This window comes from Anser cygnoides, chromosome 2 (genome assembly GCF_040182565.1).
Source record: "Anser cygnoides isolate HZ-2024a breed goose chromosome 2, Taihu_goose_T2T_genome, whole genome shotgun sequence".
Lineage (NCBI taxonomy): Eukaryota > Metazoa > Chordata > Aves > Anseriformes > Anatidae > Anser > Anser cygnoides.
The window spans coordinates 26,721,877-26,747,546 of record NC_089874.1 but is presented as its reverse complement, the minus strand read 5'-3'; the positions used below and the strand labels follow the sequence as shown (position 1 = coordinate 26,747,546).

The following is a 25,670-nucleotide window of genomic DNA, read 5'->3' as shown; positions in this document are numbered from 1 at the left end:
CAAAATCATATGCAAGCATTAAGCCATACCCTTTGTCTTGAAACAGAAACAAGATATAAAATGAAACGGAGGGGGCTGCGTAAAACAGGTTGAGATGTTAAATACCTGGTGATGATTACGAAGAAGTCTGTAGGCTTGAGTATCTGATTAAACAGAGAGGAGAAATGACCCTATGAACTTATAACCTTCTGGGGGTGGTTTCTACTGCAATAACACCCTGTTTAAACCCTATGGCTACAGTACATCTGCGGTTCACTGACTATAATTACAGCTTTAATACTGTAACTGTAGCAAACAAGTCCCATGGTGTATTAGACTAAACACGAGGCATTTTGTCCTCCTGACTACAGCCTGTTTAATGGCATTTCAGGCTCCAGCACATAAGTCTGCTCTTGGCCACGCGTTCCCCAGCAGTTAAAGTTGGCCTGAGCTGCTTCCAAGGGAACACCGTTCCAGCCCAACTGGGCATTGGACAATTACTTGGGAATATCATTTAGGGCTGAAACTGATATTTATCTAGTGATTGAAATCAGTTGGGAACTCAGTTACTGTCGTGTCAGCATTATGTCTTTCCTGGAGCCTCCGGCACTGTTGGTTTGGCTTGTTCCTACACTGGGCATTTACAGCTGGGCTGACGTGGCAGCTGAAGAAGCAGCACACCGCCTTTATTTGTTTGTGTTTCATATTTTACCTCGCTCTTTATCCTTGCCCCCCCCTCCTGAAAAAAGAAGAAAAATTAAAAACTGAACTGACTTTGACTATCCTTTCCCCTCCCCTTCAGGAACCTGCACGCACGCCCTCCCTCACTGTGCACGGAGGCAGGATGCCAGCCCAGGGCCGGACGCGCACCCTGAGCCTCTTCTCCCAAACATCTTGAAATGTGCAGCCTCCCTCATCTCCACAGCTTCTCAGACAGAAATAGGAGTCTGCTTAGGGTAAGCGACTGACCTGCTGAAACTGCTTAAACGTGCTCTTTCCTCTTGACTTGCCCAGACGTCTCAGCTCTACCTCCTCCACCAAGGACTGGCCAGTGGGGCTCCTGCCATCCTGCCTCATGCTCCACATGTGGACCTCTGTTCCCCTATAAACCCATTCCCTTTCACAGCTTCTACTTTGTAACCACGCTCTCCCAACTCCATGAAACTCCTGCATGCTTGTTCCCACTTTTCCAGCTGGATAGCACAGGAATACTGCTCTATTCCTGCAGGCACAGAGGCTTGGAGGTGACATGCTGTTTGCTTGCCTCTGTGTTAAGTAAAAAGACCAAGCTCCTGACCACAAAGAAGACATAATGAGTACAAGGCAAGTATACTCTTAAAGCAACTGCTCTTTAAAAATGACTTTTTTTTTTTTTCATGTGGGAGAAATGGTAGATTTTAGAAATACCCAACTGCAGCTTCTGCCACCGACTACAGTCCACTGGGATTTGCTTCCACAAGCTGCAGGTAGAGTGCAAATCCCACATAGACAATTACGATCTCACAGCACTGCTACCAGCCAAAGCTGTCATGGTCATTTTCTTAAAATATTGGTAGCGTTCTTGCTTCCAGTTTGGCCAAGGAAAGAAGACTGCACATGACCCCTGCAACCTTCTCAAAATAATGTAGGTTAAAACTTTAAAAATAATATATTGCCCCTTATAATAATAGTAATACTTTGGAGGGTTGTAAGTACCTTTCAACCTAGGTTATCAAAACACTTTACAAAGGCAGTTAAGTAAGTATCATTATATCTATTCTACTCTGAGGTGACAATGACTTTGTGTCAGTTATAACTGCAGAACAATCCAATACTTATCCATTATTCAGCTTCCCAAAATAACCTATAATTCTCTAGCAACTCTAACAGGAAAATTAAGTTACAAATGGGGTAACTGAAAAATTCACCCATCAGTGAATTTAATGGCTTATCCTCCTAATGGGCAGCATCACCATCGCATTGCACTCCTGCTGCAAATAATAACAACTTGCATCCATAGAGTGTCTTTCACCCTGAATGATCCCAAACCACTGGGCAAACTCTCTGAAGTGGCAGCTGAGGACTGCCACATGGCGGCATAACACAGCCACCTCTGGGAAGGAATGCAGATAGCATACTGAAGCAGAAAATTAAAGAAAAAAAAGCACATAAATGTTAGCTTTTTTAAAGGAAAGCTGCACAAGGGTGTAAATTCTCCTTAGCGCAGAAATACACCAGAGCCCTTTTGGTAGGCAACGCAGAAGTTATGGTGAGACAATCAGTCGAAAACTCGGTGGGGTTTCCTAAATAAACACAAAAGCCAGGGCCCCAGCAGGTGGCCAAGTTTGATATTCAAATCATTAACATTTTACATGTGGAGTTTTCATTAGGACAAGGTTACCACATGATGGACAATCTGTATATATTTGCAGATGTGGCATGCATGGAAGTCAAACCTGTGCACGGAGCATAATTCACAGCAATCTCTCTGCCTGAGAATAGCTGAAGGCAATGTCCAATCAAAGTACTGTCAGTGCGCCGCTCAGCGAATAAATGAGTTGCTTTGACAGGAAATTCCAACAGCAATTTTAATTCTGATCAGGCTTCAGGAAGTGGAAAGAATAAAAACACATCAATTATAGTGACAGGAAGTTTTAAATCACATGGCAAGCAGCTGCTGCCAAAGGACACGTCTGCCAGCTTTGTTAAGAAGTATGGTATTTTGGTGCGACCAGAATTTTACACCAAAATCTTACAGGCTGACATCAGTCCCTAATTGTATGTTATCCCACTACAAGGGTAAAGAAAATGACACAGTGCAGACAGCACACCGTCATTACAACAAATCAGAGAGGCTGCTTTTTTCTTTAAATCCTGACCTGAAACAAGCATATTTATAACAACTACACAACGTGCCACCGACTAATGATATGAAGCACATGCGTGTCCACCTCAATAAAGCAGGAGATCCCAGCAGCAGAGCAGAGAGACCATCATTTCCTGAGTCAGCCCTAGGCTGAAGAACGATCAGCACTTTGATCAATACACATCCACTGCCTTTTTTCATTAATCCACCTTGTAAATTATGACCGCTGAAATGAATCGGTGGTATACTGGAAGGAAACCTGGAGAGCTGTTTGATTTCAGGTTGTTACTGGATGGTGCAGACTCAGAGCCTACCAGCTTCGGTTGTAGGGTGGGGTGCTTTTCTTCATCCCCTGTGCAGTACCACGTCTAAGAGGAATCAATTCCAGGCTATCATTCTCACAGCAGAACCTAATGAAGCCAACCTGGGAACGGGGTGGTGGGGCTGGGGTGGGCAGGGGGAAGAGGTCTCGGTATAATTGCTGATTTTCCTCCTATGGCACTATGTTCATATGGCTATCAATTCAGGGCAAATCTTTCAAATGCATGCCAATTATTCTGGCCTCAGTTTTGGGTAGATGGAAGTGGTTTTGTGCAGCCCTGGGAGTGCAGAAGGGCATTACAGCCAATATGAATGTGACTTAAGGTCTGACACAACACTGTAAAGCAGCCTGGCTATACAGGGGATTCAGACCCAGAGGGTAAAACCTTGATCTCACTTGTGTCAGTGGGGATTCTGTAGTTGGCTTCAGCGAGTGTTTCTGCCCCAGAGTCCGAGAAGGGAATGGCTTTCGCTGGCTACACGACATGCGCCTTCAGAAGGTTAGCTGCATGTGGCATCCCCTGCGAAGTGATCCAAGGAGGCTGTTGAACTGCCAAAACAGTGACTGACTCATATCCTATGCAGAAGACTGATTTATACCCCCCACAACTGGATTACATCCTCTGCTGTACACACCCTCCTGCCCTGAGTAACTCTTCACTGCTGTCCCTTCACTGAAAGGCCCAAGAGCCTCCGAGGGCTCAAAGCTGAAGACTGCATTTTTCAGATGGGTGGGTGAGTTTAGGAGAGAAAAAATTTGCCCTCGGAAAAAGAGGTGCTCGTGTGTTTTGTTGATCACATAGGATAGCATTTTCTGAACAGCAGAAAAAAACAGTCAACCACAAGTGACTGAAATATTTATTCAGATTTAGCAAAGGTCACCAAAAAGTGTGTCATCTTGACAATACTGGCAGGCTTTGTATAAAGTTTTGCTTTTCAAAGAGAATATTTTTCAATAAAAAGAATACTGGAGGAAAGATTTAAACTAATTCTACATAAAATTTTTCATTATGTCTTCAGAGACAGTGTGAGTACTGGATTCCAAAACAAAGAAAAAAAACCTGTCAAGATAAGACATGATACATCTTTTTATTTCATTTTAACTTCTACTTAAATAGTAAATGAAGCTAAAACATAAAAGTGCTCATAGTTTCCTGCATAATTATCCACATTCAAATCTCTCCTCAGGAGAGATTCTGTGGGCTTTGATCCAGGGATTTTCAAGCATTTAAGGAAGATACAGGAGCCAAATATCATATTTCTTCTGAAGAAAATGTGGTATAATTTCCTTATGCTTTTAAGGACATTCCACACAGAGACAATCTGGCCTGAAGTCAGAGACAAAGGAAAATACAGGCAGAATACTTAAATGCCCATTACTGTTCAAAGTCTGTTATTTCTATTGTTTTCTATCTTTATAAAATTATCTTCCTATTCTGATAGAATCAGTGTTTCCAATCCAAGAATATTTAAAACAATTAGTAAGATGCACTATCAATATCTTTATCATCAAAATGACATGTTGGTCTACGTCTATCCCGATATATATCTTTTCCAATGACTGTACATGATTTCAGTTGCAAAGCCACAAGATAATGCAACAAAGATCACTTAATTCTCATCGCATGCTGCTGTCCTGCAACAGTACATATGGCAGTACCAGTAAGCTCAGAAGAGTGTGAGGAACTCATCTCTTAAAAGCATGGCTGAGTCCTAAGACACTTTTAAAGTAAGCAAAGAAAGAGAAATGGGCATTTTTATATAGAGACAGAAATGTAAAATATCTCCTCATGCCCTATCTAGTACTAAATCACTTTGCCCTTCAATAAGCCTCTAAAGTGGGTGAAAGACTGAGCTGCACAGATTTCCTGCTTCTGTTTCCCACTTGTGTCCTGCCACCAGATACTATGGACATCTGTGCACAGATTTGCTTCCAAATTCCAGCATTGGCCCAAATCATCCAGAGTTTTCCCACTCAGATCACCTAGACCTAGACCTGAGTCTACCTTGAAGGAGAAGCCTCTCCTGTGGCACATCCCTGGATGTGTAACTTGGCTGCAGCCCAACAAGCTGGGACTCACGGGCCACATCTTCCCTCCACCTGCCTCATCTCTCAATGCCCTGGTTTCCTTTGGAAGAGGGAGGAGTGATGTGCTCCAGTTTGGAGCAATCGTGCACAGGGACTGTAGGACATGACGCAGTGCAGAGCCTGGCATGGTGTTAAGAGCAGGTCTGGTGGGAGTAGAAGACATGCAGTTCTGGTGGTGGTTCTGAGTCCCCACAGAGAAATGAATTTCTGGGTTCCTTGCCAGTAGGGCTTTCCTGAGAGGGTGGGCCTTGGGCTAGCAGAAACTCAGTATGTGGTCTGAGCTGAAAACAAGGACGGATGGGGTCAGTGAGTTGAGTTCAGCAAAAGTAGAGCAAACAGGGATCAAATAACTCTGTAATGGGAAATAATATGGCAATTAGAGACACTGGCAGTGGAAAGGCTGGGCCTAAAAGTAAAGAGTGAAGAAGTAAAAAGGAACTTATCCATGACTGTGACTTCTGTCCTGCATCTGTAGAGAGCAGACAAGGATGAGGAAATATCTCCAATCCTACTCACGGATTCACAAATCTTTTTTAATGCTTCCCACTGGCAGCTCTGAGACCAGTTAACGTAAACTTTCCACCTACAAAACCTGTCAGAGCAGTTCCTCTAACACAGCAAAGACTTTGGGAGGGTAAAATCTGTGGCACCAAAAGCTATATGGAGAAAGCAGGAAACTGAGGACTGTTGCCTAGGACAGCAAGAGGGCCGCTTTTCCAAGACTCATTAAAACAATATTCTTAGCAGCACCATTTCAGAAAATGCCCTTCTTCTGCATAAGGACCGTGGCAGGGTGGGTTCTGCCCTTCTGTCCTTCAGCTGAGCTGAGAAAGCTCCCTTTTCTCAAGCTAAGATCATTCTTTAGTCCTCACCGTGCTGTGGCGTTTTCATGAGCTAATAAAACTTGCTATAAATCAGACTCTCATACATCTTCCTCCTTTCTTAATTAGCCAGCTTGTACAAAAAATCTACAAACCATGAAAATAAGTCTTGGTTTCGGGAGTTTTGCTTCTCTCCTACCTGATTTTTTCTCTCTGCTTTCAACAGCAAGACTACAACCAACACCTAGACTCCAAAGCTTTCACACGGCTCTGCCTTTCTGCTCATGCCTGCAAAGGACCCACTGGCCTAATGTCAAGACTGTCAGTGTTCACATCCTGATGTGTGTCATGCACATAAGTGGTTCCAAGTTTACCCTTGTAGTCCCAAGTCTTAGTCCTCTGGCTTTCTTTTACCTTGTTCACAAAACTACTCATCAAAAGAAACTCCAGGAACAAAAACTTCCAGATAAGCATGGCATTGTTTCAGAGCTGGAGAGCAGAGGAATATATACAGGAGCCTCACAGCCCGAACACTTGGCAACGTGAACGAAAGGCAAAGAATAGCACTGATTTACCAAGAGGTGGGCTGCAGAGCCTTTGATGCCCTGACTGCTACTGTTTAGTGAAGTGAACGCCCCCACGCTGCACGATGCAATCATGGCCTTATACCTGTGCAGCCTTCCTTTCATCCAGCTCTGCCCACCCCCAGAGCCAGACTTCCCAGGCCAGGATGCACGGCGGCCATTCTGAGACCTGCACCTCCACTCCCAGACTACGCCAGGGTTGTTCTGATTTACACTGCCTCTGCACAGTGTCTAATGTACCAGCTGATAACAGACCCAGCTGAGCTCTATCCTGATACTTATGTTTGTTCCCCTAATACAGAACATCACCAAGGGCTTGGCTGCTGGTACACTTAGTCCAAGAGCTCTCTGTGGTGCCTGACAGAAGCCTTACCTTCTCCGAAGAGTATATTGCAGCTGATCAGGCCAAGTTTACTTCTCCTTCACTCTACCTAAAGAACAAAACTGCAGTGGAGACCACAATCAGAGCATCTGGAATCAGGAGCGATGAAACAAAATGACTCATTGTCCGTGGTCAGACTTCTTCCAGTGCAGGATGTCAGCTCCTCATATCCTTTCCCTCTGCCACCTCCAGGAGCATTCTCTTAATTTCTTAGGAAAATACAAATATGTCTTTGTGGTTTTCAGCACTTCCTCCACTTCCCTTTTAGTATTTCTCCATCCTTTACAATCTATTATTCATCCGCCTGTCTGCTCTATCCATCTTGCCTTCTTGTCCATCCACACAGTCAGGAGTTATTCTTTAGCGTATGATGCTTCTGCAACTCTTAAGTTCTTTGGCACTCCACCAAGTGCCAAATTTCTTTATGTTTTTCTCCAAAACCTTTTCCTGATTTAGCATATGGCTGGTCCTCTCCTGCATCATTTTGCTTCTTCATCAGTTGGAGAAAAAGACATATGTTGATATCCTGTTATTATTATTTTTGTGTAATCCTTGGAAAGCCGTGTTAAAGATTACACTTTTATTCAAAACCTGAAATCCCTCTTCACAACAAACAGGTCTTATCTCTTGATAAGCACTGATTATTTGTTTTCCAGCTGATACACTGAAGGTTCACCTCCTGGAAAGCCTCCCCTATTAGTCACTTTCCAACAAGGCCATATAGAGGGCTCTCCCCATGTCAATGAGTTGGTCAATAATATAAAAGGGAGGTGCTGACAGATGGTGATTTTGTAACCAGTTTCCTATTCAAACCATCACAACCATCAGAACGAGAGGCATTATTTATGAAGATGCCTTTTCACATTCATCCGAGTTTTTCCAGTGTCTGCAAAACCACTGAAAGTTTGTAGACTCCGATACAGAGACTTCTCCGGGGATCACACAACTCCCTGTAGAGCTGTGAGTTCTTCTTAAGTCCTGTTCCTTTGGTTGAAGACATCTTGCTTCATTCATTCGTTCCCTGGGGAACTTGTTCAAGATTCTTGCACAACTGAGATCTCAGCCTCCAAAGAACCACAAAAAGACAGCTCTGTATTTCAGTTTGGCCACACCCAGACTCAAGATTTTGAAAAGCAAGTGCCTAAAACAAATAAGCAACTTACCTTCTTTAGTAAGACCTCGATTCTCAGCAGAAGAAACATTGATGGAACAGTTTGCAGGGAAGGCAGACAAGTCATTGTCTTTTTTAGAGGCCCTGCTTGCAAACCCCACCAGCACAAGAGATTTGGAGGACTAAATTTCCACCACTAACTTTAACTAGCTGTGGGAATGACCCAGCTTGTTGCAGCATCTCGATGTGTCTCATAAAATGCACTGAAATATTTGCTAACATGACTATCTGCATGTTGCTGTTGTTCATTTTTATTACAGCAGCACCAGAAGTGCCTACCATCAGCAGGACCTTGTGCCTGGTACAGATGTCAGTTTTCAGTGTTTTGACCAAAGGGGACCACGTTATTTAACTTCCTGCTCCCAAAGCAAGCAGTCAAATAACCAGACCCTTTCATGTCAATGTGCCATTTGTACAGGCAAGTGTTTAGCAGTATGGGTCATGTAAGCTAGCCCACAAGGACTGTTTCTGGAAAAAAAAAAAAAAGTAAAAAAAAAAGTATTCTGGAACTTATTTTCAGATTCATATCTATGCATTCATGCATGTGCATTTAACCATATACATAATTCACTTAAGTTTAAGAGACCTGCTTTTAAATACTTCATCACTGTGTCATACCATGGAAACTACCTCAGGGCTACTAGGAAGGGGGTTCAAACATCCCTCGTATAAAACACATCATTATGCATTAGAGGAAACTTCATTCACCAGAGAAGAATGGCACACCAGCTGGAGGTGAACACCATAAAACACATAAAGTTTTAATTAAATTCATTAAAAATTCTTTGTCTCTCAGTGGGTGTGGGGGCAGATACAACCCCTTAACAATGGCCAGCACACAATCAGGTTTGTCAAAACTAATAATAATACAAAAGCATTAGCTCAAGCCGGGACATTTTGAAAATGTTTGAATAAGTGTATTATTTTTAATATGGGACATTTATAAATTATTGCAAGATGTGGCCAGTCGTGGAGAACAGTTGTAGTTTCTATTGTTCATTGGATTGATAAAAGGTGTTAATAATAAAAGGCACATTTTTAGCAGTTGACAAAGTGAGTCAACCTGGAAATATAGGCAAGGAGGATTTTTTCCTTTAAGACGCACACACACATATATGTATGTAAAACATTTTTGCCATGATCAGTATTTCTTTATGTCCTCTGCGTCCCATACTAATAAGTATGACGTACAATTACACTTCCTGCCCTTCAGAGCTTACAGTCCATCATCAAAGCTGTACACAGCAAATGAATGTTACAGCACCAGACCTCCTCCTGCAAACACATACATGTCTGTCAGAAAATCATATATTCCCAGGGACTAATCATGAGCACAGAGCTAAAACCATACATAAATATTTGCAGGATTAAGGCTATTAACCAGGGTAAAAGAGGATAGCTATGTGGTCGCTTAGCTCTTATGTAAATGACTTTGTTTTTCAAAGCTGGAAAGCCTTGCAAAATACTTTTATGTTTAATCAAATCCAAATAAAATGATTCTACAATGTACTGAAGGGTTTCACATGATGAGTCAGTGACAAAGTCAGCTATTTCGACTCATGGCAAGCACTTCATTTTGGTCCCAGTCCAGGTCCCATTGAAGTCAGTGGGAGTCCTTTCCCTGATTGCAACATGAGTCTTTGTTATTAAATTATCTCAAGCTGATGAACTGTGAAACAGCAAAGTTACTTTTACTAACCATTCCTAATCCAGACTTATTAAGGATAATTGTAAACTAGAACTAATTCAGTAATTAGGTATGAAAACATACTCACTGCATAGCTAATACATAAAAGTGGGTCTTCATTTTCTGTACCTTGTCAAGATACAAGAAATATCACAGGTCACATGAGCAGTCCCACAATCTATGTGATATTGTCGAAAGTGGGGAAAGAGCAGATAAAAGTGTAAGTACCTCGTCCTACAGCTCAGAAATCAGGCCTGTGGTTTTCCTGGCCATTTCATAGTCATGATGCTATAAATTTTAGATTTAGATCTGTATCCACTTGATGCTCAGTGCTCTTCAGACCAAATAATTTGTCTGATTTTATTTCTACCTTTACTATAAGGCATATGCCTTAAGCAAGATGAGACAGCAACATGCATTTGAGCAATTATACAATACAAAGATTAATTCGGTAGATCAAAATCAATGTTAGCACATGAAGTGTGCTACATTGAGTCTACACAATAAAGTATTCTGTCTAGTAAGAAAGCAGTACTTAATTTAAGAAACAAAAGAACAGAGTTGTTTTTCTATTTTTTCTCACTCCAACTGTCTAAATAGCAGCTGTAGAAGCACTGTCCTCAATCACACAGGTTTCAGAGGAAAATAAGTCACCTGCTTTTTTACTTCACTTTCACACAGGCAAAACAAGCAACTTCAAAGGTAAGAGATAAAGGAGCTGAAGAAAACAAATAAGGGTAATAACAGTCCCAGAACTCTTTCAGGGGTTGACAAAAAACACTGCATAATGCATTTGTCCACACTGTCTTTGCAAAATAGTGAGATTTATCTCATCTAACTTCAGCCATCTAAAAATGAAGCTTGTAATTGAAATGTATTCGCTAAGTTCTGATTGTTAGTGGTCTCCCCTATGGGTAAATGTAAAGAGACACCTATATTTCTCTGGTGACTCTAACTCGGTTTGTGATTTGACCTGAACTACATATCTAGACTGTAATACAGATAAGTCTCATGACATTCACTCCATTGCTGTGTCATCAAGACTATCAGGTGAGATCTTGTAGTGGCCACTTTTATATATACATTGACAAGTATCTGTACATCTACAGATATAATATTGGTAAATAAATAAGACTATTTAAGTGTTATAGATATAACTATAGGCAAATACTTAAAAATATATATATAAATGTACCCATAACCTTTTAACACAGTTCAGTCCACAAACCAGAGGGATAAGAAAAGGAGGATCACAAGATTCATCTCCTGTTCACTCTCTGCCTCCATGTTCTAGTCTGGAAATCACAGGACCCATGTCTCCCAAGCATACATTACCAGTGGTGCACTTGTGCCTGCATGCTCTACTATAACTGTGTCCAAGGCCGTCTTAAAAATGTAAGCTCACTGTGTCCACGGACCACCTTTTCACAACAGCACCACTGAGACCCAGATGTAAATCTGCTGTACCTTAGTTTAAACAGCAACTCCTACATCCTTAAAACATATGCGTGTTTTGAAATCCCCAGCCCTAAATCCAAGCTTTCCACATCACCTGATCTAGCAAAGAGTAAAATGCAAACAAGAAGTAACCCTTATTCCGAATCAGTATGAACTATATGCATGTTATATCCCACCCAGTTCAGATTTGGACCCATCCAAGCAGTTCCATTAGCTTGGAAAACTGGGCACAGACTGAAGGACAGTCCATAACCCACCTCAAAAAGCTGTGTTGGATTCCTCTTTCTTGGCTTGAGCCATCCATCCAAGAGAACCCCAAGCATGACTCGCTTGCAGATTAGAGGTGTGTGACATGCATGCAAAAAAGTTTCACACTGTCTCATTGTATAAGATGATGGGGTAGCTACCACAGCATACTGTGAGCCTGACAAGAAGCAGTATGAATACAACTGACTGCTCCTAAACTTTTGATACGGGAGGTGTGATGACCCAGTCCATACCATTATGCACAGGCATCATGGACCATTTTCTAGGATTATCTCTAGAAACACAGAGCCTGTGTAGCTGACCTAAGGCAGAAACAAACTTCTACCACTTCTCAACATCCTCAGCAATGGATCTCTTCCAAAGAACCAAATCTATCACTAAATTCCCTATCTCCAGACTACACAAAGAAGACCCAGATTAACCAGTAACTTTAAGTCCTTGTCTAAAATCCATAAATACCAAAATAAAACAGATGATACAAAAAAAAATAATGTAACAACCAAAAGATGGTTGTACCAAAATATGGTCCAACAAATACCTTGTTCAGATTCCCCAACACTTCACTGGTTAAAGCATTCACCTGTGAGGCAAAACAAAGACTTGATCCCAGGCACATAATTCAAGAAACATCATTGGCTACTAATTTACCATTTTTTCTAAATACGTGTATTTATTGGATACAGGTGGCAAGGTTTTGGCAGGGGCTGAATGGGTGACCTCTGAGAAGATGCCAGGAGACCAAAGGACACAGCTGAGCCCATCAGCTTGACATGCCTCTGGGAAAATCTTTTAGAAAGGGCAAAACATCACAAGGCACAGAAAGGAACGAGGAGAAAAAAGTGTTGGAAACAATCCTGTAGACACCACCATCATAGAAGGAGAGGAAGGAGGTGCTCCAGGCACCAGAGCAGAGCTTTCTCTGCATCTGAGGCTGTTTCGCCCATGATGGTAATTGGTTAATGATCTTCCTGTCCTTATCTCAACCCATGCGATTTATCTTATTTTCTTCCTGTCCTGTTGAGGAGGGCAAGAGAGAGTGGCTGGGTGGGTGCCTGGCCGGTGTCAACCATCACAGTGTGTGTTCCCCAGCTTTCGTTTGTGAAGACAACAGCTCAGCACAATTTCGAGACTCTGCTCTGGAAGTTTGACTTGAGCTATTTTCAACCTGCACATTATCTATGACGTAGCACCAGAGCATATAGAGTTCTTCATGTAGTCACAGGCAAAATTTTCAGTGCCTTCTGTGTTTCATAGCAGATGAGTGGGTGGAGGTGACTAGAAATGACATATGAAATAACCACGATGAAGAACTACAATTTCAAAAATTCTCCAGCTTCACTGTTGGGGCCAAACCTCCAAAAAACTCCTGCTCCAAATCAAGTAGTGAGATCTGCAAGACTCCTCAAAACCCAGCAGCTACTACTGAGACAAGTGGGGCTTTTCATATGTGCAAGGATCTGCTTGTGCCAAAATTAGAGGAACTGGACACATTTTGAACTCTGGTGTGGCAAACTTCACAAGGCAAGTGGGGTGAGGAAGAAAAAAGAGTATCCACAGCAATAATGCAACTATAGACTTTAAATAAGTGTGAAGCTCTATGACTTGAGTGCAACAAATTTTAGAAAAATAATGATTATTTATTCATTTTCTGTGGGCCTTCAGTAGGACATTAACATGCAGGAGGAAAAAAAAAAAAAGAGCACTGTTTTGGAGGGTAATAGCTAGGACATACATCTGAATTAATTGTGGCTTACAGTGAATTTATGCTAAGTTTATTAGAGTGAATTTATGCTAAGTTTATTTTAAATAAGATAGATGGACAAGAGACAGCCAGGGTCTGTGAAAAGAGACATCATTTGTGGAGACAGTCTATTGTGTTGCAGCAGAAGAGAATTCCATCTTCTATTAATAGTGGTCAGTGGGAATTCACACAGACTTTTGCTTCACTGACATATTCATTTCATTACCAGTTTCTTCAGTTTTCATAGTAACTCTTGAGAGTGTGTGTGAGCAAGCAAAAGGATTCTCTGGAAGAGATCCAGCTACTACTGCTTTTGGAGGGGGAATTCTCAAGCATTGCAGATCAAACCTACAACCCATCGTTACAAGAAATAAAGGCTTTGCAGTGCTTTGGAAGCACTTCTTGGGAGGGGGAAGAGGGTCCCAGGGTTGCCACTGGAGGGCTCTGCCCAGGTGCTGGGGGTCAGCCCGTGGAGAAGACGATAGTGAACAAAGACTCAGCTTGGCGTGCATCCCCCGTTTGTCTTTAGGGCGGGTAGTAACGTGGTGCCTGGCAAAACCTCTTCGTTTTACCCAAGCCAGCCATTTGGCTCCCTCTCCAGTTAGGCTAAGGGCAAGCAGCTGACGCTCTCCAAGGCAGGTGTCCTCTCCTATGGAAATGAGCCAATTAAGGGGGACTACAAAAGGGCACAATTGGGCAGCTCCTTGAGCTGGGGCTCGGCTATAGAATTGAAGATAGAGAAGTGAGGAACAGGAGAATTTTCAGCTGCGTAATTTTCGACCATTTACATTAGTAGCATGGGTTAAAACAGAAGAAGGGATTTGGGCATGTGGATCTTTTCCCCTTCTTTGAGTTAAAAGTGCCAAGAAGCAAATTGAGAAGTGTAAAGTAACAGAACAGTGTTTTTTTTTTTTTAGTACATCTTTTTTACACTACTAATGAAGGGCTTTTTTCATTACAGTCTGTGTCTATTTCAGCACTGATTTTGTATCTACTTACAGGATTAGAAAGATTAAGTGCTAATTAGAGCACTGAGGATTAATAACTGCTACTTCTGAAACGCACATTTTTCTTAATCTTGTCTTTAATTCCAGTAGAATTGGTCCATGTTACAAAGCCAGGGTTTGCCAAAACTTACTAAACATGCAATAGGAGGTGCTGGGTATTAATTTTCTTGTATACACTGAATAGGCATCATCCATTAGGCTAAAGAAGGAATTATAGGGATGGTAGGAATAAGCACGCTTTGTTTCTGAAGAAAATGAAAATCTATGTTTTCATTGTTCTATTGGAAGTACTGTTAAACCAACTTTCCCCCCGTTTTACATTTTTGTATACATAATTTATAATTTAAAGTATATTCAAACATTACTGAAATGATAAATATGGTAAAGTGAGAACTAGGAACATGTCAAAATGGCAAATAGAGAAAAAAATTAGCTACTGTGTTGCTGTTGACTGTTGACTCTACAAATCACGGTGCTGTTCATTAGAGGGAGAGTTTCCTTCTGTCCTTCTGTTTAAAGCTCTCAATTCTATCATAGTGATAGTCATATATTTACAAATAACTTCAGAACTATTTGGTTGCTTGAGGGGAACACATAACAGTTGTTCATGTGTAAAACATGGGCAGGATCCTTTCCAGAGAGGAAAGACTTAGAGGAAGGTTTTCATTTTCAGCCCACAAAGGATGCAATTTGCATACAGGTGTTACCGGGCTTCTCTCTGAACTCATGGATCACTGCTAGTTTCAGATGTCAAGACAAAAAGATGGGTCAAAGGCACAGTGAGATGACTTGCGGCTACTTCAAGTAGTTTGAGGTCAAGACTGCTAACATCAGAGCTCTTGTTTTCCACCAAGTGACGCCAGATGTACCACGATCTCATTGAATTACGCATTTTCCACTGCAGCTAAAGGAGCACGCTGGGTTCTGCATGAGGCGGCTGACTACAGGATTTCTCTTTATTCCAGGATAGAGTGGCCTCACATCTCTCCTGTAGAGAATGGGATCCACTTACCAAAAGCATACAGCAAGGTTCAGCCATTAGGATCAACCAGGATCTGCAAGGAGGGAAGGCAGAGCAAGACCCTTCTCCACTCAGTCTGCAGCGACTCTGAAGCAGTATTGCTTCATTTCGTTATTTCATTTATCACAGCCACACAACAGTCCTCTCCAAGGACGCTACAGCCTCAAATGGTTCCTCATTTCAGTGCAAAAGGCAGTTAACCTTTCTGTTATGTTTCTGATCTTCTGGAGCCTATATGGTTTAGAGAAGGTGCAGGCACAGCTGTGGCAGGTCTGTTCTCCTTCCAAACTCATAGAGGACTGCTAGACATTTTTTTTTTTTAATGCAGTGTTACCTTGTGCAAGAGAAACCAGGGGCTGCAGCAGGCCTGGGCCACTCTGGAGCAGGAAACTGATGCACATGGGCCTGATTTTTCCAGAAGACCTTCCCTAGATTTTGTGGAGGAGCTGCAAAGAGTAAAATTACTCTTCTGTCCCCATTTGATGACATGATCAGGGAAGAAGTCTAAGATCCCTAAAGAGCTTTCCCTTCTCAAACCTCCTACTGCGTGTGGCCAGAACCAATCTTGTCTCTGTTAAATCAGTTCTTACTAGATAAATCCCAGACAATTACTGGTGCTTAATAAATTCTCCAATCTGCCTGTTCAAAACAGTTTAGCATTAAGAGAGCTCTCGGCTGAAAACCGTCTGAAAATCATCCTGAGTGTAAGAAACACCCTTCTCGAGAAGTCTTTAAAGAGGACCCGGGAGGAGACACAGGGAGAATGAATGCAAATACTGCACAACTGTCACTGATAAATAAACCAGTAGACCATGCCCATAACCAGCCAGACTGGGACTGTCTTACAGATATATTATTTTAGCCCATGCATTGCTTATTTTAGGAGATTAGGCAGTCGATGTCTACTCCCGCTCTTAAATACCAAACCTGTGAATGACCACAGACTACAACCTCTTCTTTCTTCCACCCAGAAGAAACCCTTGTCAGTGTCAAATATATTATGCTGCACAGGAATAAACAGAGGAACATTTTCCAAAGTCAAGCCCTGACCCAATTTTTTACTACAAAAAGTTCTCCTGAGTCGCTGGTAGAAGAAATCCTTTACAGGTACAGACCTATTGCCTGTAGCTTGCTGGGAGTGGAACTCAGACCCACCACACCTGGTACTTGCCTAATGTGGCTGTCCTGAGAGATTTACACTTTATAAAAACTGTGAAAAGAGCTTCCATATGATTTCTTTAGTATATTATACCCCTGAAATTTTTTGTAACACCTATAAACGAATTTTTAAAGTTTCTTTTTTAAGTTTCTAGATAATATCTTTTTCTTTTTCCCCCCAACTTTTTAGACAGTGACTTGGTCTCTTCTCATGTGTCTTTCATCATCGCTCACATGCATACAGCTTTTCAGTCATACAACTCAAGCACCTATTAAATGCAGTTCTTGCCTCAGACAAAGAAAGATAAGGTGTTTTTTTCTATACATTACACAGGTATTGCTCACTCACCTGCAGCATCCCTTAGGCACGATGTGTTGGTTCATCGCTGCACCACCAGAGGGAGCTGCCTGAATGTCTTTGAAAGATTTCAATAGCTAATTTAAATAAAAATAAAAAATAAAAAATCTCACCTTTGAAATCTTATTACCTAGAAAAGGGGATGCAGTTGTGAAGTTGTGACAGGCATAGAGAAATTACTGAAAGACTGTCATAAAGTGCAGTGCTTCAAATCTTTGCTTTGCTTCTTTTTAGCCACAGCCAATCTTGTACTGTCTGGTACAACAGTACAAAATAAGCTTTGTTGATTTAATCAAACAAAGCAGTTTTGAATTAGGGTGTTTATGCCAGCCATTGACATCCACAGTATGACTCTGCAGGACTGAGGGTTAAGAAGAAAAGGCAAACTAGATTTTTATAGCTAGCTTAAACCAGCCAATGATACGTGATACTGCCTATGATAGATCATAATATTTTTCTTACAAAATTAGTGTTCGTTAGTACTAATGCGTACTTAAAAAAAATAAAAATCTAAAAAAGGCTGTCTCTTTAAAACCAGAAGTTGGCTGTAGCACTGATTCATCCTCAGTTTGTCTTTTTTATTTTAAAGCAGTAATTTATGTCCCAGTTCTGCTCTACTTTCTAATGCCATCTTTTGTTTACAACAGAGGGTCTCTGCTTTCCTCCCTGATTATGCCCACTGCCTTTCCATTGCACATATTTTCATGCATCCTGACACAAACACTGCATGCATGGCAATGCAGAAATGTACATCTGTATTTCCCATTAAATGAGGGGTTCGAAGCTATTCTTGGGTCCAGACTTGTCTAGCACTCTTCAGGCTGAGCTGAGCTGTAAGATTCCCTGGAAGGGAAAAGCCAAAGTAAGCTCTTTAACTTAACCCCCAGCTGCTGATCTGTGAGCTCTAGAAAGACTGGGCATGGGAAAGCTCGGGTATGATCTTGCTTAGCTCTGAGACTGGCTCTGCTTAAGTACAGCATGCATTCACAAAGCTAGAGATGAGCTACACAGGTAAAGGACACGGGGCACAGAGTCTGCTGTACTTCGTCATAGAAGCTAGCCAGAGCCAGAGTTCCATGCTGCTTAAACCTGGGAATCTCAGCTCATAAGTATCAAAATAAAAATAACTTAATAAATGCATTTTATCTTGGAACTTCCAGAGGCCTGATTCATTTTTACAGTAATTGGGCCTGTCGGCCCTAGTCACTGGCAACTCCTCATCTGATTACTAAAATTTAAAGTAGGACACAGCCCTAATACGGTATCAGCATATGACACTTTCAGTCATATGTAGTTTACTCAGCAATGGGGGGAAATGAGAAACCTACATTAATATGCCTCCATGTAGCTCTCTGCTATTAAGCTCATCAGCCAAGACCTAGTCAAGGCAATCATTGGGGCTTAGAGAGTTTTGGTTCATCCTACAGTAGTCACCATCACTTGTTTTCCCACATGGATATCTAAATTCATGAGTCTTAGTCTTAGACCCTGAATCTTAGATTAAGAGCAGAGTCCGACTCTCCTTCCTCAGCACTTTATAAGAATAGCTTTCAGGAATATTCATTCAGAGAACTGCAGTGTCAAAGAGATGCAGAAGCCAACCCAAACTCTGAAATTTTACCTCTGTTTTGCCACTTCATTCTGGTCTACTTCCAAATGGAATAGAGAGCTTATTTCACTTCTTTCCCTAATAGCCACAATATTCTCATTATTTGAACACAGCAGATAAACAACTGGAGCACAGGTCTGAATTGTGTTCTTTGCCAGAACTGGGCAAACTCTTGTGATGTAAGATATTACCCTGTTCGTGAGGTGAGTATGCTAACACTAGTTTTCCCCACGTGAAGATGATCAACCGGTGAAGTAAAAAGGACCTTCATTTTTCTAGAAATTCAGATCTCCCGTGAATGAGGGATCTATAATTTTCCAGAAATGCATTTCAGAAAAACCTATTTGCAGTGACAGTCTGGGAAGCCAGTGAAGTGAAAACATCTCACTTAATTGATGAGGAAGTAGTTTCTACTTCACGCAAAAGGAATAATGACATTCCTGATACTGGCCAGATAAGCCAGAGAGCTCACAAACCCTCTTCTTGCTGCCCTCTCTGGTTTTGAGGTGAGGCAGATCAGAGGAGTACCTCTCTTCTCGGTGCGGGGGACAACGTGCTGTTCTCCTCAGAGACTTTACCTCTTGGCCCATCAGATGTAGGAGAGTGGTGGGCTGGACCTGAGGCAGGCACCCAGCAGAGCTTGAGTGTACGGGTTGCTCTCCTACCTGAAAAGTTAGCTTAGGCAAACATCCTTCCACTGCTGTATGGCAGTGAGTAGTTCATCCTGGGCAGAGCTCAGGACATGGCTTTCCTGTTGCCGCTTTCTCCAAGGTGTGCCTTCAGCAAAGGGCAGTTCTGCAGTGCTATGGAGGGTCCAGCGTTGAAGGCTACATGGGGCTGCTGTTCTGGGGCAATGGGAGAGCCTCTGTACAGTGAAGGAATGTGTCCCAGAGACCTCTCAGAAAATACTTGGCATAGTCTGTGTCTTAATTGACTCCAGAATGGAAAAGGCAGCACAAGTGAAATGTCTCTCACTGTCTACAAATACCTAAATTTAAGTTCAATTACAGAAGGAGGAGGGGAAAAATAAAGAGCACTTTTTTTCCTTCATGCTCCAGAGCCAATATCTGGGTGTTTTTGAAGTCATCCTACAAGGAAGAAAGGAAAAGGCTGAAGCTTACTGTGACCTAAATAAAGCAGAAGAATTAGGTACTTGTGATCAAAGGGTTGAATGATGCATATACACATCTCCCTAAATAATACGGTGGGTGGGGGAAATGACATGTCATTATTTCTCTGAAATAAGGCGAATTACCTGTTCTGAAAAGAGGAGTTAATCTGTTTTTATACAGTGAAGAATAATGCCACATTATTTCTTCTAAAATTAGCAGCTGACAAGCTGAGACTTCAGTGCTCATAGCATCTGGCTCTCCGGCACCACACTGTACTTCATCACAATGAAGCTTTCCTTTACCAATTTTACAATGACTGGTGGGGGACAGCCATTACTAGAGAGGCCTACATCCACCGAGCTCCAAAATGGCAGTATGTCTAATGTACCTCAGAGTTTCTTTCTTTCTTTCTTTCTTTCTCAGAGAAACAACGTGCAGAAAACCTGAAGCTGAGATTTCAAAAACAATCTGGTGACATACAGGCAAGACTCTTCCATCCAGCTGTACCTTTACTAGTTGTCTTCTTTCAAACCAGAAGCAAATATATGACAGTCTTAGTCTAAAATCCTGCATTTTGAGATTTCTGGTGTCCAAGGCAGGCAGCTAAAGAGTGAATTCTGAAAGCTGAAGTCAGACTTATCTAAGTAAATAAGGTTTCTTTTTTCTTTTCTCAAAATCTAAAGCTACAGATACTGAACAACCAAGCACATAACCATAGCAATGGCTGAACCATTTCTCTTGAAAAGATAATGGCTGTATTTTGTCACATGAATGCACAGGAACAGCATAGAGACTTCTCAAAACTGCCCTCCTGAGGAATTTTTCTGTTTGCCATTTAAGTATAGAGTGGGGCTGAGTAGGGCTCAGCATTCATAAAGAGGTTTAGGGGATTGAAAACCTGAGAAGTAATTTCCATTGGACTTGGAAGACCAAAGTCACAGAGCTTATTTACCCTCCAGCAAATTTCCGGTTAAGTACCATTTCAATTGAATAATCAAATTTTCATGACTCTTCTTTACTGATGCATGGTGATATTCCATTTGTCCAGTTTATTCATGGAGAACTCCCTAGCAGCAGATTGGAAAGGAGGTAAGTTCAACTTTCTCACCCATTCATGTGAGAGAAGTGATTCAGTAATACTTTTGCTATGTTTAAACATTAAAACTTCTCTTTGGTTGATGTAGTTTCCTTGACTGTGACAACACGGAGCATATGAAAGGTTATAACTCCAGTCACTAAAAACACCTATCACCATTTGACCTTTCACAGCAACATACTTTTGTTTTGTTTTGTTTTGTTTATTTTCCCTTGAAGGGTAGAAGGTTGGCCTCTTGTCCATTCAAAAAAAGGATTTTGAAATAGTTGAAGAACTCCTTGGAAAAAAAGTTTTACTGTCCAAGAATAAGTTAATGGAAGAAATTGCTTCCTCATGAGAGGTTGGCCTATTCAGAAAACAGGTAGGTACATCTGAGCATCTTCTCCATCTTTCCTAACGATGACTCCATGATCGTGTCCCAGGGTTGAGAACACACTGGTCAGTGACAAACCCCATCCACTCTGGGCTTCAGCAGCCCTCAGACAGACAAGCAGGAATGAGCTGGACTGAACTAGGGAGGCTTCTGAGGCAGCCTCTCCCTCTGAGAAGGCAAAGCTGTCAGGACGTGCTGCTCATGAAGCTGCATCTAAGCAACTGGGTGAAATGAAAGCACCATTTCAGACAACAGATTACTAAGGTAAACTTGTGGTCTGGGAAAGCAGAATCTGTATCTAATTCAGGAGTCTTCATTTCTAGTCTCTCAGAGGCAGAAATGGAAACCCAGTTGCGGAAGAAAAGCTGACTGTGTTTATCCCTCTATCTTACCTGACAGTAACTTCAGCAAAAAATATAACCAAGACTCTCTTCAGTTTTTCTTTTTCTACCTGACTGTAATAGCACGTAAATTATGTCGGGTTAATTTCTAGTTTCATATTCAGTTTAAATGGTTTCGATTTACCTGCAATCAGTTTTCAGTAGCACAACACTAGCAAGCATATAGTTTTAAAGTACAGTACTCTCTTACTAACTCCTCCATGTTTATTTGTCAACAGGAAAGACAAACAGTTAATTAACAGCTCCAGGAGTACAGATAATACAGCCGTCAGCAGAAAGAAAGCAGGACTGTCCACAAAGTAAATAAGCTTCCTTTTTTAGCACATGCAGCTAAACTAACTTCTCTTAGGATTAACCTGCTGGAGGGGGACACAATTAAACTCGCCAAATATATGAGGGCAACTCTCCATCACTGCCTCTGTACAAAGCACAGAATGAATAATTTCCTTGAGAAAGCAAAAAGTGGGATAAAGCACTGTTTTAATTATATTCATAATGATTTATTTGAAAATATGTTCTCATTATACTGTTATCTAAGCACAACTCATTGTAAGCCAGAAGCAGTTTGGTTCCACCTGAATTTAAAGTCATTATTATAATTATTCTCACCAGAACAGCCATTAATCACATAAACAATACCTGGCTTGCAGAAAATATGTGGTAAGTAGCTATATTATGATTTAGTATTATTTTTCTTACATTCTTTTAGTCTTACTTGAATACTTATTTTCTAAGAAAATGCTTTTGAAAAAAAAAAAATAGGAAGCATCTTACCTTCAGATTGATGTGTGGCAAGAGGTGTTTGGGTCTCCTTGGAGTAGGATACCACCTCCCGAGGTAAGAAATCAACCTGGGTAATCTTTGACACCCCTAGTTTGTGCAGTCTGCGTCTAAGATGGAATACATGACATCAAAAGGTTAATGTTCAGTGTAAATCAGTAGCAGGAACAAAAGTGTTTGCTTTTATGAACAGGATAAAAAAATACTTCAGTGTTTGCTAAAATGAAACACAATGCACTATGTATGAGAAGCACCTAATTACAGTGAAGAAAATTAACCTGGTAACCATTTGCCATAATAAAATATAGTTACTAAACACCTCTGGACCTAGATCATGCTGCTGAGAGGGACTGTAAATGGGAGAAATGACCTGCTCATGTCCCTTGTAACATGCAACAGAACAGTCTCCTCTTTCATACTATTATTATTACAATGTTCTGCCTGTTCAAGAGATTTAATCCTTAGTCTGAGATACCCAACAGTGGAAGAGACACCGTAGCTGTAAAATAGGCTGGATTAGGAGTGTTAGATGTCCACCTGAGAGCAGTAATAGAGCAGGGCGAGCAATTTCCATAAAGGAGATTCTCCCTTCCATAGGAGTTATCAGCAGTGGATTTGCTGTCGGTTTGTGATCATTAGAGTTCTAACGCAAGCTCTAAGATGCACCTGGAATAGGTCAAGTATAGCCTTCTTTTTCTACTTCCCTAACTTTAAATAAGCCATATGAACCATATCAGTAAAGCCAAATAATAGTGTGACTGGGTAAGAAGAAGAGAGCCAGCTGAACAGGATCATGAACACTTTTAGTCATACACAGTTCATTCAATGGTGGTGGTGGTGGTGGTGGGGAAATTAATTTGTTTCCTGAATATTATTTGACTCTCTGTAGGGAGGGAAGAATAAACAAAGATATGCTTGCAAATGTTTTACTGGAAAAAATGCCAACTTTCAGTAGACAAAAAAATATGCAAATAATAAATGGATCTAGTAAATAAGTCCAGTTGCCTAGATCAACACGTGCAAGCATGACTACACATTTACAGGAGATAAATTAATGGACACAGTGTTTCTGAACAGCCACGTTATTAAAAAGAGCAATTTGGAAAAGCAGTGAATTCATACACATTATCCATATCCTCTCTGTCTTCCAGACTGTGAGAAGAACGGAGGTCAAAGTTGTTTTTTTAAAAATCTAATTCATTTACAGTGCTTTAGGTATTCAGTTAAGATTGACGTCTGAAAGTAAATGAGTCTCTAAAAGGAAATTGTCATCATTGGATGACACCTACTGAACTCTTAATCTGGTTAGTGCTATGTCAGCTATATATTTTTCTAATCTGGTTTACTGGCTGAGTTTTTATTGAGCTGAATGCAATTTGATTCAATGGGTAATCAGCATGAATCAGCTATATCACAAACAATTAGAGTAGTAATAGTTGTTACAGCTCTGAGCATCTTCTTTTAAAAGGAAAAAATAACAAGTCACCCTCCTTACAAACATCTGTGACTTTACAATATGAACAAAAGCAATGGTTGTCTGAAAATCCTCCAGGGTGGGGCAGAAAAACTTCTGCAGCTTGTGTTACACTTCAAGAATCTGTAACAGCTAACAAATGTTTTAGTACTGCTACATTTTTGTAGCTGATTTAACTAGGGGTTTGTATGAATTCAAGCTTCAATAAATACCCAACCCAGCAAAATGCTTTTCTATCCTTCAACACCAGATGGAAAATCTCTGTTGCCTACTTGGTCGGTCAGACATCCCTTCAAAATCAGTCCTCCAGTGCCCCCAAACCACTGATTCCATTTACTGAGATTCTTAAGCCTCCTTCATCAAAGGAGCTTCTTCACTGGTTAAGTATCAGCTCTAATTATGTGTTTAATCTAGGCCTAAATAGAATCTCAGCTAATTCTAACAACAGTTTCACATGAGGTCATTCCCTGTCTCCTTGACTGACTGGGGATGGGGGAATACTGCTCCTACCGGAGAGCTGGATGTCACTGCTAGTTGGGTTAGCTTCTGCGTAGGCTGTTAACCAAGGTGTGAGCTACAACTAACCCAGAACACTGTGCTGAGAGAATACGTTGAATGTTTCACCTCAAACATTTATAATTCTGTAATTGCTGATGGTTGTACAAATGTACAGAGTCACTCATATCCTGGTAATTACTGGTGAAGGCGGGGAGCTCTTCACCTGAAGGAACGTCATCTCTTCTTTTTTGCCCATGATGATCAACCTGCAATGGTTCTTATCTAACTAAATGTTGTCCTAACTCTTGTTCTCAAGCACTTAGGGACAACTGAAACATCTTTCAGTACATGGACTCTCTCAAACATGGGCTACAATGTTCTAGTCTCTAATTCTTCTTAGGGCAGCACTAAAATGTCTTATTTCCATTTCCCATCCATACTTTTTGTATGGATTGCTCATGATTCTTTTCATTTACAGTTTGCTGAATATTCAACCTAGAGAGCCCATAAACTTTGAAGGACTCCTTTCAAAACTGCGTCAGTAGGAAGACAGTATCTAAAGCCTATACATTAAAACTGGTTCCTCTGTCCACTGGAGAACAAAGATGTATCTGCTGGAAGGATTTAGCTAAACACATCATTTGCATGTTGACTGCAGGATTTCTTTTGTATTGATATTTTTCTGTCTAGTCTCGTGACACCAGAGGAAAGTGTGGTTCTCTGTCTAACTCTGCCTCAGTTTTGAAGTTTTCTTTCAAAAGGGACAGGACTACTCATAGAATATACCTGTGGGTTCACTCTTTGGCATCCTTTTCTGTCTTTGCACTGACTGCTTCTAGAAGATTGAAGTCCTGTGGCTGTACACAGGCTTATCTTTACATGTGTCAAACCACCTTGCCTTGCACAGCCATTTGAGGAACCTTGCTTATGGGAGTGCTCATCTTTAAATCCAAACTTCTGGGAAAGGGCAGTTGAGATTTCTAAAACATTTCTGTATGCTATAACAGCTTGAGAAATTCTTCCTTTTTCATATGATCCAGGTGATGTTGCAGAAGCTGGATCTATCTGAAGCCACACTCAGGTGGAAATAGCAAACATAACAGTTCTGGGTGTGGAGAAAGCCTGCCTAGAAAGCCCTCTGGATAATTCTGATCTTCCTTCCTGGTGAACAGTCCTAGCATCCCTAACTGCAGCTGAGAGCACTGTCAATCAATAATTAAAGGAAAATCTTTGGTTTTTTTTGAAGCCTCGAGAATGGTGAGTTAATTTCACATGAATTGTTGGAGAGAAAACACCAAGAACTAGTAGAAGCATAAGATGCTCACTTGGAGATGCAGACAGCAAAGCCTGTAAGTTCACAGGTGGAACAACTTCTTCAGCACAGAGATATGGTTTTGCTTATGACTCAAGTTCTGAAGAACTTGAGGGACCATTACCT

The 25,670-nt window shown here is 41.2% G+C and overlaps 1 protein-coding gene across 7 annotated transcripts in view; it reads right to left on the bottom strand.

Annotated features, from left to right (window-relative positions):
* The window catches only part of DYNC1I1 (dynein cytoplasmic 1 intermediate chain 1), a 190,909-nt gene that overhangs the window by 125,766 nt on the left and 39,473 nt on the right, over positions 1-25,670 (bottom strand). For all 7 annotated transcript variants that reach the window (XM_066991747.1, XM_066991745.1, XM_066991744.1 and 4 more), the window contains one exon: positions 22,255-22,370. In XM_066991747.1, coding sequence (XP_066847848.1) covers positions 22,255-22,370 — 116 coding nt within the window. The remainder of the gene's footprint in view (positions 1-22,254; positions 22,371-25,670) is intronic.